The sequence below is a fragment of the Hypomesus transpacificus genome, chromosome 26 (genome assembly GCF_021917145.1).
Source record: "Hypomesus transpacificus isolate Combined female chromosome 26, fHypTra1, whole genome shotgun sequence".
Classification (NCBI taxonomy): Eukaryota; Metazoa; Chordata; class Actinopteri; order Osmeriformes; family Osmeridae; genus Hypomesus; species Hypomesus transpacificus.
This window is the reverse complement of record NC_061085.1, coordinates 1,397,382-1,415,749: the sequence shown is the minus strand read 5'-3', so window position 1 is coordinate 1,415,749 and position 18,368 is coordinate 1,397,382. Positions and strand designations below refer to the sequence as shown.

Below are 18,368 nucleotides of genomic sequence, written 5' to 3'. Positions count from 1 at the left end.
CCATTTGTTATCTGAAGTAGATACTAGAACTGGATATAAATACAAAATAAACACCTTTGACATTATGCATTTTGAAAATATCTTAAACTGGACAACAAATTTTCCACCCAAAGCCCATTTAGCCCCAAATAAAATGCATGTAGCTCACACCTATGGGGACCACTAGGTTCATTCTGCATCCATCATACCAACAAAATGCTCACATCTGTAAAATTGTTACTGAACAATAGGAAATTAGATATAAGGGAATAAATGACTCTCAGTAACGTATTGGTAACTGAATATTTTATTAACATATTGTGTCTGTACAGACAAAATCTCCCATGAATTTCGGTTTGACGGATCCATGTCAATCTCCTGTACCTTAAATGAAAATAAGGCATACAGGTAGAAATGACTAAAGTGTCAGAGACTTAGAAACAAACAATAATTGACAGACCTGGTGCAGGCTTTGCTCTCCTCTGTGGGGGAGACACCCATGTGGAGACATCGTAGGTTATCCATCCTCTGGGCACCTGCAATCCTAAACACACACAAATATGCATACAGTTAATTAATTAAATACAGTTGTAGCTCACGCCACTCCATAAAGGGTCAAACCAAAACCAAACCACCACCCCAGTACATCCCATGAAAGCATTGGGCAATGTCCAAAAAAGCTGTTCAACTGTTACATCTACAGGACATTTAGCCAAATATTTCTCTCTTCACTTACACATACATTTTATAACATTGCCTTTATCTCCTCCTAGTGATAATTCAATTACCCTTTATTGTCTTATGCAGAACAGATCAATACAATTTTATGCATACCCTGTATAACTGCATTCTCTTTCAAAAACTCCTGCCAATTCGAACACTTTTTTCTTTGTACATGAACTCCTCCAGTCCCCCTTTTAAACACATTTATTTAACCTTTGAACAGGCACATTAATACCTTATTCAGGAACACTGATTTAATATACATGACAAATTTACCTTTATAGAACAATTATGGTCCAAACTCTTGGGTATCATTTTGTACCTATTCCCTAATATTTGCATTTGCATTACTTTGTCAACCTCCTTTAGACTGGACTTGAAAATATGTGTCGCTATTCGAAAATTGTGGTCCAAAAGCATTGTTTAACCATTCAGTACAACCTGCATCAAATCTGCCAAATCTGTACATGGGACTTGCAGTGCAAAAGGCTCGATAAAATAGTAACGTGGGGTTTGGCTCGATAAAATAGTAACATGGGGTTTGACTATGTACAGCAGGGGTGGGGAATGTCCGGCCATACGGCCCGCGACATCATTTGGTGCGGCCCGCCATGGCACTGCAGGAACCATATTATTAGGTGCATTATTCGTTGGCAGCAGCACTATTTTAAAATGTGGAAGAGGACTGTGGAGGCGCGCAGCGTTGCGTACCAATGTACCAAATTTAGCTCGCACGCTCGCACTAAGTCTGGAATTCCTTTCTAGCAAATCAAACCCAGAATACGTTGTTGGTTTGGCCTAAGCCCCGAATGTTTCCCACGTCTGGCTCGGCGCCTGATTACACTCGGATCGATAAGCAGTCTCAAAAATGGTAGCAATATACAAAATTATACGATCCCTTTCCGTAATCATGATACCCCCCCAGAAATGTTCACTGCACCCCCAGTCAAAGCAGGCTGCATCGGGCCAGCTAACATCACAAACCTCACAAAGAGAAGCAATTCCAGCCATCACATGAGGGGTGAGTTAATTAAATGTTTGACCAAATATAGCAGGCACATTTTTAAGTTTATAATTCTGTACGGCCCCCGAATGATTTTATAAATATCCAAATGGCCCTTTGCAGAAAAAAGGTTCCCCACCCCTGATGTACAGTATTGCAAGCAGGATATTTATGTTTTCTTAAAGATCTTTCCCAACATAAAACCAATGTCAGCTTACAATAATTGATTTAGAGTTTGTTTTAATTTAAAATGTCAAATAGGAGGAGCTTATCAGTTAAGGTTAGGGTTATACCTTTGCAAAACACAATGTATCAATTAAATAATACTAAGGTTTCTTAAGTGATAGCCTACACAATTCTATAATGTGACCCTCACAGAAGCATTGTATGAAACCTACTGGTTTCACCCAAGTGAGACAGCCCAGATAAACAACCACATTTTGAAATACATGTGTAGTCTTTCCACAATTAGGTTTCAAATGCATCAACAAAAAACACTACCCATATAACACAAATCAATCCATCGCCCATTAACCAAAACGCAACTTAACGCTTTGTACCTTACATATTATTACATGCTGTTTTGGCTGGTGCACTGGTGCATCTTCACATTTTAGCCTCAAAGGGAAGTAAAACTGGATCAAAAGCATTTTTGGTTGTAAAATTAGATTGCATTCACTTTTGACTGATCAAACAATTCCAATTCCAAAATAATGATTATCCTTTTAACACATACATTCTAAAATAACGGAATGGTCTGCTAAGCGTGAGTTTTATTGAGCCAAAATCATGAAATGCAATAACATTCTCAATCAATATGCAGCAAAGCAAAAATGTGACTTATAAAAGGTTGTAACATTTTAAATCATGTACAATAACTAGTGCTGTCAGTTTAACGCGTTATTAACGGCGTTAACGCGAACCCAAATTAACGGCGTAAATTTTTTTATCGCGCGATTAACGCTCTTTTTGGCCTAGCAAACTTTGTAGTTTTTTTCACATGCTGTTGCAACAATTACCGACGTTAGAAAGACTACAACACCACACCGGATCTAGCTAGACCGGAAATAAAACAACAGGCACGCCACACACACTTGTTTGGCTTGCGAGCCGGCTAAAGAGTAGTAGCAGAGCCCGTTTACGGATATTAGAAATTCTCTGGTAGTAGGCTAACGTTATGTTTTGAGTGGACGGCGAGCGCGAGACGCCGAAATGGATGCCAATAAGATTCTGAATGGAAAGTTTACTTTTAAAAAGTTGCCAAATGGTTCCATTGACAAGACCAAATTGATCTGTGTGTTTTGTCGTTGTAAACTGAGTTATCATCGCAGCACGTCCAGTCTGAAATACCACTTGATGGCCAAGCACACAGCTGATGCGATTCATGCGAATTCTCCGCCCCCTCGTCAAAGCCAGGCGATTGCAATGTTGTTTTCAATAAAAAAATATTTGCACGAAGCAATCCGTACCACTTTTCCATGTTGATAAGAGCTTTAAAATTTGAAAAAAGAATGGGACAAAAAGAAATCAAGGGACATTTAGAATAGATAAAAATGTGAGATTAATTGATTAATCGCGAGTTAACTATGACATTAATGTGATTAATCGCGATTAAATATTTAAATCGTTTGACAGCACTAACAATAACCCATACATTTCTTTCTTAAATTGAATTGTGAAAGAAAACCTTCACTTCAGCATTTTAGGACAAGAAGCTGATTTGAACTGATTTGCTCAACCAACTGTTCCAACTTATAAAGCTCACTATTATACAGCATTTTAAAAGCATTTCAAAAGGCATCTTGTATGTGTTTTAGTGAACAGCCAATGAGAGGCCTCTCTCATCCTCACCTGGAGAAAACTTCCACCTGCGAATTGGAATTAAGTGGAAGGCTATAGGGCTTGCTGAACTGTAGTCGCAGTGGCTGCTTCCCCTGCAGCTTGCAAATTACCCCGTCATTGACAGGCAGCCAGTCCATACTGGGCACCAGGAGCTGGCTGGGTAGCAAGCAGCATTCATCAATCAGGGCTTCGTCAGGGTCCTGGGGGTGGCCTTCATCTCTAGCTGGAGGTGTAGAGTATGATGCATATGTGAGGGTAGGTTAAAAATGTCAACAAGAATATACCAACACTGTACATAGGTTCCTCATTTATTTGATAATCACATTGCAGTGATATGACACGGCACTCTATGTTGTTGCGTGGTGGTTTATGTCACGGTTTGTGCAGTTGGAACAAAAACCCTAGCCCAAAATGTGCAATTATTTCAGAGATTGAATCGGTTTGAAATAATTTTTTAAATTTAAACTTGAGTATTCACTCAACTTTGTTTTGTTGTTGGCAAACGCAGCTAGTCTAATGTCACAAACAATTTAGTGGCTGACCACACTCTTTTCCAGAATGCTCAGTTTAAATATACATTGGCTATCTAGTGTAGCCTAACGCACATGTTTTTCAAAATCATACCATTGCTATTTAGCATTTTCAGTTGTGTTTCAGTTTCAGTTTAGTTTATTTGAACATGTAGAAAAAAAAAACATAAAAATTATAGTATATATATATACACACAGACATGCATACATATATAAAATTAAAATGACAGCTTCTGGGTGTTCAAAATAATAGCAATAGAAAAATAAAAAGTGAGTAAAAAATCTTTATAATAGCTTTTATTCCCATACACACAAATGCATTGGGAACACTGCACATCCTATTCCAAATCGAAACATGGAAAAAGAATTCTCAAATTTGTTATTACTTTACAAAAAGTTAAGACATTTTTATATTAGGCTGTTCAAAAGTGTCTGCATTTATCTTTACAAACTCAAGCATTTACTGTATAAACTAAGAAATGCTTGAAGATTTAGTTGTACTGTGAATCACTGAACTAATATTTAGTTGAATAACCACTGTTTCTGAGAACTGATTCACATCTGTGTTGCATGGAGTCAACCAACTTCTGGCACCTGTGAACAGATATTCCAGCCCAGGACGATTGGACTACATTCCACAATTCCTCTGCATTTCTTGGTTTTGGCTCAGAAACAGCATTTTTTGATGTCACCCCTCTTCTATTGAATTAAGGTCTGGGGTTTGGACTGGCCACTCCATAACGTTAATCTTGTTGGTCTGGAACCAAGATGCTTACTGGTGTGTTTGGGTCGTTGTCTTATTGAAACAACCATTTCAATGGCATTTCCTCTTTGGCATAAGGCAACATGATCTCTTGAAGTATTTTAATATATTCAAACTGGCATGTGATAAATAGGCCCAACACCATAGTATGAGAAACATCCCCAAATCATGATGCTTGCATCCCCAATGTTTCACTGTCTTCACAGTGTACTGTGGCTTGAATTCAGTGTTTAGGGTCTTCTGACAAACTGTCTGTGGCCCATAGACACAAAAAGAACAATCTTGCTTTCATCAGTCCTCAAAATGTTACGCCATTTCTCTTTCGGCCAGCCAATGTGTCCTTTGGCAAATTGTAACCTCTTCAGCACATGTCCGGAAGGGTGGAAAGAAAGAAGAAAGAAGGGGGGGTGGAAAGAAACGCTTTTTTGTCTTCTGCTAGTTTTCAACACAGGGTGACCAGTGGCTAAGAAATTGTGAATGACAAGTCATGTTCCGCAATAAATGTGCACAAACGTATTTCTAGGTCGCTGACACCGTCAGTCATAGACAACAGTGTGTCAGCTGTAACAGTTGCTCCCGGCAACGTTGTGGTAAGTTTGAGTGCACGGGCAGCGGCTCTATGACCGGGGTCTAACTCATGACGAGCCAGCACTTTTTTACCGCTGCTGGCATATAGTAGCTTCCTCGAGCAAAACGTGCAGAAACAAGCACCAGGCTCTCTCAGTTTCTGCCAACTGCCAAAAGGCTCGCCGTCTCTACCTTCATCTATCCACAGCCAGCAGCATTTATTTTTGAGTCCTTTATCTATGGGTAGGACATCATTCCCAGGCTTCATGAATTTACGCTCCATGCTTTCACCGACAACGCTAACGTGACGTATGGATCTCATTCACACTGTGTTGACAGGACCGGCCCTGCTCTGCTTCTGATAGGCTTGTTATGTTAGTTATAGCTGCTTTCCTCTCATATGATTGGTAGGTGACCGCATGCAAGTTCCCAATTTGTATTTATTTTCATGGCTGCACGCTGGACATTTGGTACGGTGCCGGAATATTTTAAGCCCTGCATGTCGTTTTTGTAACAATGGGACTTTGCGGGGGCTTCTTGCCGATAGCTTGGCTTCACATAGGTGTCTTCTAATTGTTATAGTACTCACAGGTAACTTTAGACCTTCTTTGATCTTCCTGGAGCTGATCATTGGCTGATCACTGAATCTTTGCCATTTTGACTATTCTTCGATCCATTTGAATAACAGTTTTCCGTTTTCTTCCACGTCTTTCTGGTTCAGGTTGCCACTTTGAAGCATTTGTGATAATTTTAGCTGAGCAGCCTATTATTTTCTGCACTTTATATGCTTTCCCCTCTCCAATCAACTTAACACTAGAAGCGCAGGAGTCATTTTGGCCCAGTGAAAAAAAAGAGACTTGCATCGTCGCACTCGATCAAATTCCAGGACCCTGCCTTTTTGACTTTTCCTAGATGTGTTACATCACCCAGTATTTTATCATTTTTAAAATCACACTGGGAAAAGCTAATGTATAAATATACCTTATATGTATAAATTACATATATACATATACAGGGTTAAAGTGAAAAAAAATCCTGAGCCTGAACTCTTTTTTGAGGGGGGGGGGGGGGGGGGGGGGGGTGGCTTTTTTGTCTTCTGCTAGTTTTCTACACAGTGTGACCAGTGGCTAAGAAATTGTGAATGACACGTCATGTTCCGCAGTAAATGTGCGAACGTATTTTTAAGTCGCAGACACGGTCAGTCATAGACAACGGTGTGTCAGCTGTAACAGTTGCTCCCGGCAACGTAGTGGTAAGTTTGAGTGCACGGGCAGCGGCTCTATGACATGACGAGCAAGCACTTTCTGGCATATAGTAGCTTCCTCGAGCAAAACCTGCAGACACAATCACCAGGCTCTCTCAGTTTCTTGCACCAACTGCCAAACGGCTGACCGTCTCTACCTTCTTCTATCCATTCCCAGCGCCATACATTTTTGAGTCATTTATCTATGGGTAGGACATCATCCCCCATGCTTCATGAATTTGCGCTCCATGCTTTCACCGAAAAAGATAACGTGACGTATGGATTTCATTCACACTGTGTTGCCAGGACCCGCCTTGCTCTGCTTCTAATAGGCTTGTGACGGTAGATATAGCTGCATTTCTCTCAAATAATTGGTAGGGGAAATCGATTGACTCGAAAAGCGCATGCAAGTTTCCCCCCAAAAAAAAATTACGCACGCCGGAGATCCGGCACGGTGCCGGAATACTTTAATCCCTGCATTTATAAAATGCACAATTATAAGAATAATGTAATTATATTACATGTGTGTAGACAATGGTATGAGCGCAATGCTCATGTCCCAGTATTTTAGAGCAACAACAATAATTTACAATGGTAGATTGCAAATAAGCTATGTTTTGTAAAGCAGATCAACGTAACTAATAAACACATTTTTGCATGTATTTAAACGAATCATTAGCCGATAAAACCACCAATGAAAAATTACAATCTATGTCTATGACGAATTAGTGGATACACAAACTATAGTATATTAGGTCTAATATAGGTCTATTGAAGGAGCTATTGAAATTGTGTTAAACATTCAAGGGTCTGATAGATCCAGTTATCCTGGCAAAACAGTTTTTGTTCTTTATTTATTGACAGTAACCGGTCTTCTTATTGCAAAAATGAGAGAAGTGTATTAGTTTGGAACTTCTAAGATAGAAGCTAAAATCTCTGCTTGCTCTCTCGTTTATCCTGCTCTCAAATGTGTGCTCCCTTAACAATACATTGGACTGTAGCTTGTGTGTTTACATGTGTGTTTATGACTGTCGTGTTCACACTTGTAGTTCAGTTCTCTTGGATCTCTTGGTCCAGACCAACAAATACAATTATAGCCTATTTTTAGTCCTGGTTCACTAACAGAGCAATCACATCAAAGTTTGTTTTCATCTAACCCTCAAGTAAAGTTCCTTTCAAGAGGTTTAAGAACACATCTTTAGTGTGTTCGGTTTACATTTCTGTCTGTGTCTGGTCAGTGGGGTAACCCATCCCCCGTCCCAAAGACTGCATAGCAAATCGATTCATGTAATCAATTATGTTGAATGTTTCAAACGAAACTGTGTTCCTCCAGAAGCTGCATGAAACAAAACAGAAATACATGAGACTACATACAACTAAATAAGATCTACACATTTTTACAGTGCACGTGCAAACGTGAGCAACAGGACAATATAGACTGGACAAGACACAGTGCACGTGCCGACCAGTAGCTTACACAATTTTAGTGACAAGCCACTTGCTTGTCACAAGACCTCCTTAATCCCACCAACACGCTTTCCGACGTGGAGGCAGAGTCTGGGGACATCGGGGGGGGCCCTTCTATCTCTGGGGCTGAGGTCGCCGAGGCGGTTGAAAAGCTCCGCGGTGGCAGGGCCCCTGGGGTGGATGAGGTCCGCCCGGTGTTTCTTAAGGCTCTGGATGTTGTAGGGCTGTCTTAGTTGACACAACTCTGCAACATCGCGTGGACATCGGGAACAGTGCCTCTGGACTGGCAGACCGGGGTGGTGGTTCCCCTCTTTAAAAAGGGGGACCGGAGGGTGTGCTCCAACTTTAGGGGATCACACTCCTCAGCCTCCCTGGGAAAGTCTATTCAGGGGTCCTGGAGAGGAGGGTACGTCGGATTGTCGAACCTCGGATTCAGGAGGAGCAATGTGGTTTTCGTCCTGGCCATGGAACAGTGGACCAGCTCTATACCCTCCGCGGAGTCCTGGAGGGTACATGGGAGTTTGCCCAACCAGTGTACACGTTTTGTGGATTTGGAAAAGGCGTTCGACCGTGTCCCTCGGGGGCTCAAGTGGGGGGTGCTCCGAGAGTACGGGGTACCGGATTCCCTGATCGGAGCTGTCCGGTCCCTGTACGACCGGTGCCAGAGTTTGGTCCGCATTGCCGGTAGTAAGTCAAACTTGTTTCCGGTGAGGGTTGGACTCCGCCAGGGCTGCCCTATGTCACCGATTCTGTTTATTACCTATATGGACAGAATTTGTAGGCGCAGCCAGGGTGTTGAGAGGGTCCGGTTTGGTGACCTCAGGATCGGGTCGCTGCTTTTTGCAGATGATGTGGTCCTGTTGGCTTCATCGGGCCGCGACCTTCAGCTCTCACTGGAACGGTTTGCAGCCGAATGTGAAGCGGCTGGGATGCGAATCAGTACCTCCAAATCTAAGGCCATGGTAATCGACCGGAAAAGGGTGGAGTGCCATCTCCGGGTCGGGGAGGAGATCTTGAACCAAGCGGAGGAGTTCAAGTATCTCGGGGTCTTGTTCACGAGTGAGGGAAGAATGGAGTGCGAGATCGACAGGCGGATCGGTGCGGCGTCCGCAGTGATGCGAGCTCTCCATCGGTCCGTCGTGGTGAAGAAGGAGCTGAGTCGAAAGGCGAAGCTCTCTATTTACCAGTCGATCTACGTTCCTACCCTCACCTATGGTCAGGAACTATGGGTAGTGACCGAAAGAACGAGATCGCGAATACAAGCGAAATGAGCTTTCTCCGCAGGGTGTCCGGGCTCTCCCTTAGAGATAGGGTGAGAAGCTCGGTCATCCGGGAGGGGCTCAGAGTAGAACCGCTGCTCCTCCGCGTCGAGAGGAGCCAGCTGAGGTGGCTCGTGCATCTGATTAGGATGCCTCCATGACGCCTCCCTGGTGAGGTGTTCCAGGCACGTCCCACTGGGAAGAGGCCCCGGGGAAGACCCAGGACACGCTGGAGGGACTATGTCTCTCGGCTGGCCTGGGAACGCCTTGGGGTCCCCCAGGAAGAGCTGGTGGAAGTGGCCGGAGAGAGGGAAGTCTGGGCCTCCCTGCTTAGGTCACTGCCCCCGCGACCCGATCCCCGGACAAGCGGCAGATGACGGACGGCTCTGTTAGTGAACCATGACTAAATGTAGGCTATAGCCAATTGATAATTGTTTGGTCCGGGCCAAGAGATCCAAGACTCAAGAGAACCGAACTACAAGTGTGAACACGACAGTCATAAGCTCCACCAGCGAAGAGCAGTAGCCTAATTAGAAACGAGCATAGTTTTTATATTTTGTGTTGATGAAAACACACAAGCCACAGTACAATGTATTGTTCAGGGAGCAAACATTTGAGAGCAGGATAAACAGGAGAACAAACAGAGATCGTTGCTTTTAGCTGTTAGTTCCCAACTAATACACTTCTCTCATTTTTGCAATATGTGGACCGTGCCTTGTCAATAAATAAAGAACAATAACTGTTTTGCCAGGATAACTGGATCTATCAGACCCTTGAATGTTTATGATGTGCCTGTGTGTTATATGCTACTGACAGGCTGAACCGCTAACCCAACACTCCCTTTGCCGGGTCGCTACACTACTTTTGACTGGAGACAACAAAGTGATTATTGTCAGGGAGTCAGGTGGCTTAACGATTAAGGAATCGGGCTAGTAATCTAAAGGTTGCCAGTTCGATTCTCAGCCGTGCCAAATGAAGTTGTGTCCTTGCTTAGGTGGAATGTCCCTGTACTTATTGTAAGTCGCTCTGGATAAGAGCGTCTGCTAAATTACTAAATGTAAATGTCAGCTGACAATATGTTGATAATTTCAGGCTACGCATTTATAGACCAACTTGTGTAACATAATACATTTAATTTTGCTGAATGATTGCAGGGCTGGACAACAAATGTTCCCATAAAATAATCACTGACTATCAACACGGAAATGGATGACATTATCTAGCGACCATTACGTGTCAGTAACAACGTCGCTGTCTGTGGACTCACAGGCCATTTTGACCCCTAACGGCGGTATAAGTAGGGATATATGGCTTGGCACTTCTAGTGTGAATCAAAGTAGGCTGTTCTTCTAAACAATGTCTGGAACAACCCATTTTACTCAGAGAGGAATACACTGTATACAGCATGTACAACATTTGCTGCCTTCATCCTTAAATAAAGGCCACCTGTTTGACACCGAATGAATGACCTCACTCATTGAACTCCACACGGCTATTATTTTGAACACACACACTTTCAATTAATGAATCAATTTCACAGAATCAGCAGCATGCATGTCATGACTGTTGGTTTTCCATTACTTTACAACACCTACTAGTATATCATTTGTCATGAAGAAATATTTCTTCCAAAAACAGGGATTGATCTGGTTAGTGATGTTGGACTGTAATTCAGTGTTTCTTCTATCGGCCGCCACGGCATCAGAAATAAGGCTGTAAAAAAGGCCGTCTATCAGCAGTGATTGTTAGATTGCATGGCGGAGAATAGCACGGACACAAGCTTCTCACCGCGAGCGGGCATGCGCGCCACTGTGCGTCTTTGAGAACTGTAAGTCGTAACTTATGTTGTCAGTTCATTTAAGCCTGTTATTGTATTCGTCTATACTTCTTGCAAATTTAAATTAAGTTAACTGGTGATTTTTGTTGTTTGTATTCTTCACCTGCCAGCTAAATTGCACATGGCGGTTTATTCGATAGCGATTGCTGAACGCCCTTGCTAACGTTTGTATTTTAGGTGCATTATTATGCTGAAGTAGTTACACTGCATTAAGATACTGTACTTAATAGTGGGTTTATTGTTATTATTTGCTACAGAATGCTTAGCCTATATGTAAAAATCAAATTAAGCAGACAGTGTACACATGCTTTAGAGTGGCTTACCTTAATTGATAGGCTAGGCTACTGACCATTTACAAAAAGTTGTTACGTCAATTGGCAGCATTTATGCCATTTAGAACAGACTTTATGAGTGGAAGGGCTGTCCTTAAGTAGCCTAACCTTATTGCCAGTTTTGGGGGAAGTTACTCAAAAAAGTTATATATTAGTTATTTACATTTAGTCATTTAGCCAACGCAGGGACATTCCCCCCAAGGCAAGTAGAGTGAAGTGCCTTTCCCAAAGACACAACGTCATATTGCACGGCCGGAATTGAACCGGCAACCTTCTGATGAATAGTCAGATTCCCTAACCGCTCAGCCACCTGACCCCCCAGTCATTACTTATTATTGTTCAGTAAGAGTAATGTGATTAAGTTACATTATTACTTTCTGTACAAAGTAATTTTATTACTTATTATATTACTTTTACTATTACTTTTAATAGTAGCGAGTTTGACTTTGTAAAAAATGTGCAAGAACATAGACGCAAAATAGTGTTTCTTCAAAGAAGAACGTTAATTTCGAACAATCTTAAACATCAAAAAGGCTTATAAATTAACAAATAATAATATATTTGTGTGAATAAAGTATACTATGTTAACAGCCACTTGTGGAAACTGGTCCCCATCTCTCAAGGTTTAAAGTGGATTTTTCGCTAGCTTCCAGCTTTGTTTCTCTGTGGACACTTTCGAGGTGTATTTTTCAGTTTGAGGTGCTGCTTTTGGCAGTAGATAGTATTTTGTTGGGTCGCAGTTTGCAGTCCACTTCAATGTTTTTTCCTATAACTTCAATGAAAGCGAAATAGTGTGAATATTTCCAACCCGAAAATGTAACACGTTCACATCATGATTGCTGTTGTGTTTGCCTGCAGCGTGAATCAAACAGTAGGCTTCTGCGCCAGGAAGTGCCGTTTAAGCAACAATCTGGGGGGGGGTTGTTGTTCAAACAGACCTGCCACCACTGCAAAAAATAAATCCTAAACGAAACACTGGTTATTACTGTGTGTGCTCACGCCTTCGGCGAGCACAACCATTGTTCTCTCACATATTTATTATTATTTATGTTTGCCCTCCTAAGGATCCGTCAATATTTCCTTAAACCTGTGTTGTTGACAATGACACATTCTTGACACATATGCACAGAAACACAGCTGTAACTCTGTAAACTTAAAATGTATCGCATCACTGACACTTTACAAACTCCGCAAATAGACATTTTGTCATCATCCTTTGATACTGTGAAGTCCTGCCACACAGCCGACATGTTGAATCATGTTGTTGGCGCTCATAGTAACTTCTAAAACTGATTGTTCCAATCCTTGATTCTGATTGGCTATATCGCGTTCCATGCCGTTGTAAAATCCAGCATAACCTTTCAAGTTGTCCTCATAACATAACATTCCATATTACTGCGCATCGAATATTTCAAATAAAAAAATACGTTACAAAGTTACACGGTAGCAAGCAACCTAGTCGTAAAGAGAATGGCAACATTTGTTGTGAATTTGGATTTGCTGGGTGGGCTGACGTTTGACGAGTGGTGGGAGACTATTAACAGAATGGAGGAGAAAGAGTTTAAAAAGGCATGCAGAGAAGACAGAGGCTGAAATCGAAGCGTTAGCAAAGGCAAGGAATGAAGCCGGCACTATAAAGACGATATGGGCCGTCCACTGTTTTCAATGTTGCGTGGCAACGATTTATGTAGGAACTATACTTTGTAGTGGCGGAAGAATGACGGTTTATTTTTAACTATTTCGCTTCTTAAATTTGATTGTCTTTATTTATGAAACCATATCAAATATTTGTAGTAACAGTTTTAGAAAAGCAATATGGCCCGCAAGTCCGTGTTTTGCGCTGATTTTAGAACAGGTATGGGGAGTTGTTAGGCACAACGTGACGGGCTTATTGCTTAATTAACCATTTGCTTCGCGTGTGCATTATTTGCACGTCACCTTATCGGCCAGGTACATCGGCAGAAAGTTTCATATCTGCAGATGCCGATAATTACGTTTTGAAGCTTTTATCTGCCGATACCGATGACGTGCAGATATTATCGTGCATCCCTACTTGGTAGCGATTGAGTTGCTTGTATTTTTATTTACGTTCCGTTGCACGGTTCAGGCTGAAATTAAGTTTTTGTGGCAAAAAGTGCCTTGTGTTAACAAAGGGAACTCAGTGCTAGCCTACGTCACAACGTCAACACACGTTAGCAACGACGCATGGATACAACGTGCATAGATGTGCTGTTGCACAGCGAGTATCGTCTCATGTCGTGTTGTACTAGCAGCACATGTACATTTAAGCGAATAAAAACGTGCATGTACAGTAAGCAATGTCACATTAAATAATGTATTTTAACTCAAGCTTGTGTGGTGTGTTGCTGTCTTCAATGCCACAGCCTAAACTTTATGTCAAAAGAAACATATTCATTTCCGGCGCTTTAGCAATTTCCCACTAAATAAGCTTATTCAAGCTTATCAAGCTTATTTACGTTTTTGGGGGCATATTTTCAGTTAGCAGATGGTACTGTTTGAACCGCGATTCTATCTGAAATTCTGCCGGTGACAATGTTGTTACAATAGCTTGTTTCAACAGGGGTTCTTAATGAATTATGCAATATGAGTAGGCTAAATGCTTGAAAATATCACTAGATGGGAAAACGGACCCACCTGCAACCGACGCAAGCAGGCACACCCTACAATTTCCCCAGAAATTGTACCCTCTCTAGTTTTAACTGTAACAGTAATTGTGTTGGATTTGATAGAGGGTATGTTCATGTTTCACTGACACAAGTAACAGCAGCTTGTTTGTTGCTAGCTAGCTTACTTAAGTGTAATTGTGCCTGGCAACGGTTCTCTGCCATTGTCTACATAGGTTTTCCATTAAACTTAGAACCGCAGAACGTTTGCTTGTGAGATGGTGACACAGAAGAGATAAGCCCTGACATGTGTCCCGAACCCGTTTAAAATGTAAATTCATAAACTTTTGGAAGACAAGTTGTTGTTCTTTCTTTAACTTTAACTAAATTATTGACCAAAAAAGGTTTTCATTTCTGAAAAACTGATTTTATTAAGTGGCATTCGAACCAGCAATTTCCCCTAATGCTAACATTTATAACGCAAAATCTCGAATCATAGCGCATCTTGCCGCATTGCCAGAATTAAATGAGGAAGATGTGTACATTGCCTATAGAAAGTCTACAGCCCTGGATTAAGCAGTATTAAGATGTTTCTTTTTTACATTATACAAAACATTAAAAAAATATATTGTGTCTTACAGCACAGCCAAAGTTTGGTGAGGAGGCGGAAAAGCAGCGACATGCTGTCCTGGTTATCAGAAGTAGCTGTGTAAATTGGCAGACAGCCTGGTTTGAGGAGGCCCCATATCCTGATCATCACCATCATTTCCCTTAGCATCCCCAGTGATGATCCATCGCGTAGGAAGCCGAAGCCGGGACGCACTATTGTGCCCTGTGGAAGATCAGAAAAGGGTGTTAAACGCCTTGATCTCGAAGTGTAATTACTCATCTGTAAAAATGATGAAATCCCCTGCCAAATGAAATACATAACTTTGACTACAGCTGTTATTGGGACTTACAACACAACAGTAATTAATCTTGACTTTCTCATGTACTTGTGTGTTGTCCTAATAACTAAATATAGAATAAATATTGATCAAGTACAAAAGCACATTATACCGGAGTGTAATGGTGTCAATACATTGATATGCATTTAATCCGGGCAGCATAACGGGACAGGAGCGATGGACAGTCCAACGATAAATTATTGGTATTGATATGAGTCATTGTGTGACAGCTGAGAAAAATAACAAAACCTATTCAGGCTATAGGTAAAAAAAATAAAAAATAAAAGCATTTGGTGAAAGGTAAGACTTTTGATATCAACTGTTTGGAAACCTTTCTAACTACACACTATGTATGTGTGTAGATGTGCATCAAAAAGGACAGAGGCAAAAAAAATTGCGAAGATTAACAATATTTGTGCGAAGTTTAACATTTCACAATATGTGAAACTAATTATTTAAGCCTAATTAGTCATTAATTTATTATTGCTCATTTTGTGACTTATTTGAAGGCTACACCCAGCTGAAACTTATTTTCTGCCACATGTCCATCTTAGGCATTTGACTTGGTGACCAATGTGAATCAATTTCCTTTTAGCTATTTGTGCCATCACATCTTTTCTCAGTCTGTTCTTTCATCTATACTATAATTCCAGGAATGTCTCTGTGCCCGTTTTATAGTTGGTTTTTAGTGGAAAATTTAGCTTGAGAACTGGGCACTGTGAAAAGTTGTAATTTACCAACTTTGCATCTCAGTACATCTCCAAAATTACAGACACCCCCTGGCAAAGATGAGTAAAAAGCGTTATAAAAATGTTCTCCTTTGTAATTCAGCTTAATGTCACATTGGAAAAATGTTGAACAATCTTCCCCTGTTTAGATCAGGGGACTGACATGGCCATGGAAAAAAACTGTTTTCTCAATTTGTTTATTGATTTGAACGTGTTTTAAAAAATCCAACGTGACTAAGCTGAACTACTAAAAGGTGAGTTTTTATGAATAGTGAAGTTATATATCGCGCAAACCGGTCATCCAAAAATTCACATTGATCGCTCACACTGACACAGTAACACTGTATTAAATTGAAATGCTGTAGGTGTATTGCTCTGATGTGTGGTTTGTGAAACATTTATTAAGTCCTATTAATTTATTAAATCATATTAAGTGCACAGCTTTCTATTACAAACACATTAAAGACAAGTGGACTGCAAAGGATTGTGAAAACTACAACAGGTCACCTGACCTCACACCGGCTGAATCGAATTAGTGAAAGCGAGTAGGCCGAATTCTGGAAAGTTATTAGTTACAATTGTTGCTGTGTAGACTACCCAAACAACTCATCACCGGTTAGCCAATTGTTTAGCCACAGGAGTATTTAGGAGGTAGACCCAAGCACAAGGATAAAGAGGACTTTAAACTTTAACTTTAAACAAAACAAGAAGAACGCAGCGGGGATACACACGGACAGATCTTTAGAGAAACACCAACTGACCAAGACTGGACACAAAACAGGGAGTAAATACAAAACCAAACAAGACATTGTTGAAAGCAACAACACTAACAAGACCTTAACCTCTTCTGAAACCTGTTGAATGTGCCTAAAAACGCCTCAACAGCATACCCAAAGTAAATTGACTGCTGTTCTTGAACCATTTGGAGTAGATGCATGTAAATTGACTCTTTTGAAAGCTAACACTCTGAAGTTATGTTCCTTGTTGTCAGGACCCCTGTCAGTCCTACTGGTGTTGAGACATAGAAGCTTGAACACCAGGAAAGTGAAAGTTTCTATTTCTGCCTAGATTTTGTTTTGAAAACACAGGCCTGAAGAGGCCTAGAGGTGGTAGGTATTAGCTGGAAGACAGAATTGGACCACAGGTTGAAGCCTTACCCAATTCAGATCAAAAGTCAAACATGATACCACAATATATTCATATTTGACACATGTTTTTATAACAGTACATCCAGGCGTTTTCTAAAAGGGCCTTTTGGAGACTCCAGAATGACCCTTCTCACCAAGGTCAAATTCTTAGGATAAAAAGGTATAATTGTTATCTCTAATGAAAGGTGGTACTTAGAACTATCATATATAACAGCTAAATCCCTCATTAGTATTACTGAAACACAAAAACTGAAGCATGAACACATTGGAGTGCTTTATCTGATTCCCAGGATTGGCAAACAAAGAACACTGATATATTGCGCAATCGACTTTTATTTTGAAGGCTCCGCAAAACCTGGCATATGGGGTATCGCCATTTACAGCTAGCGCTAAGCTGCAAGGATAACTAGCTCATTTCAGAGCCAGTCAAAGCCAGTTAGAAAAAAATGTGTAGAGGGGGCGGGGGGGGTGGGGGCAGGGGGGGGGCGGGACACACAGACCTGGTTGGCTTTAGAGGGCTGTCAGCGGGGCATGGAAGCTCCTATTGGTTCATACAGGGTGTCGATCAAAAGCTCTGAGTGTAGCTGCCATTTTAAGATTATCCACGGGTTTCTACTCAACCCACATCATGTCTTATGATCGATTGTTTGTGGAAGACTGAAAAAATTATAATTGGCAAAGGAAGAATGAAGCAACAAGATCGTGGCTATGTGTGGATATCATTCACTGTTTGGACAATTACTCGACATGGTTAGATACTTTGGACCTTTGGGAATTACGCAGAAGAGGTTTTGATGGGTTGTGTGCATACCTGGAACATTCCGAAGTAATGGTAGGTAAGTAAAACTTTTTTCTCTGGCATTGTTGAAGGAAATGTTACCGGACAAAGACGTTGACGGTACTTACTGTTGCGAGTTGAGCTTGAATTGTTTTATTTCAATGGACGCACAAGAATCGTAGCTTTCCAATGATGTATCATTTGTGTAGCCGTCTAATAAAATAATTTTGGGAACTGAGTGCGTTCTCACTGAGGGAGGGGGGCGCAGCGTTTCTGGCTCGCCGGCGAGCCAAGGATCCAGAAGTGATCCTTGTACTGTATTGTAATGTATTGTGTGTTGTCTTGTGTGGTGTCAGGTATGCTGTTTATGTAGTATTTTATTATGAATTGAATGTGTTTTAATACCTGTCTACAAGCAAAGTTTCCCCTAGTGGGATCAATAAAATTGACTTGACTTGACTGTCATTTGCATCGACTATTTAGGAAAATCAGAGAAAGATTAATTTGCATAATAATTTGGAACGTGGTGAATTAGTCGGTTGTTTCTATACACTGTGTTTAAGAGCGAGATGGACGCGCTGGCATACACTCATGTAGA

At 41.1% G+C, this 18,368-nt stretch overlaps 1 protein-coding gene across 3 annotated transcripts in view; it reads right to left on the bottom strand.

Moving 5' to 3' along the window:
- Window positions 1-18,368, bottom strand: part of med16 (mediator complex subunit 16) — a 102,308-nt gene that overhangs the window by 1,855 nt on the left and 82,085 nt on the right. For 2 of the 3 annotated variants that reach the window (XM_047049371.1, XM_047049372.1), the window contains 3 exons: window positions 14,809-15,001; window positions 3,557-3,770; window positions 440-523 (listed from right to left, as the gene is read on the bottom strand). In XM_047049371.1, the coding sequence (XP_046905327.1) occupies window positions 440-523; window positions 3,557-3,770; window positions 14,809-15,001 (491 nt within the window). The remainder of the gene's footprint in view (window positions 1-439; window positions 524-3,556; window positions 3,771-14,808; window positions 15,002-18,368) is intronic. The other variant, XM_047049373.1, reaches the window with a different exon arrangement.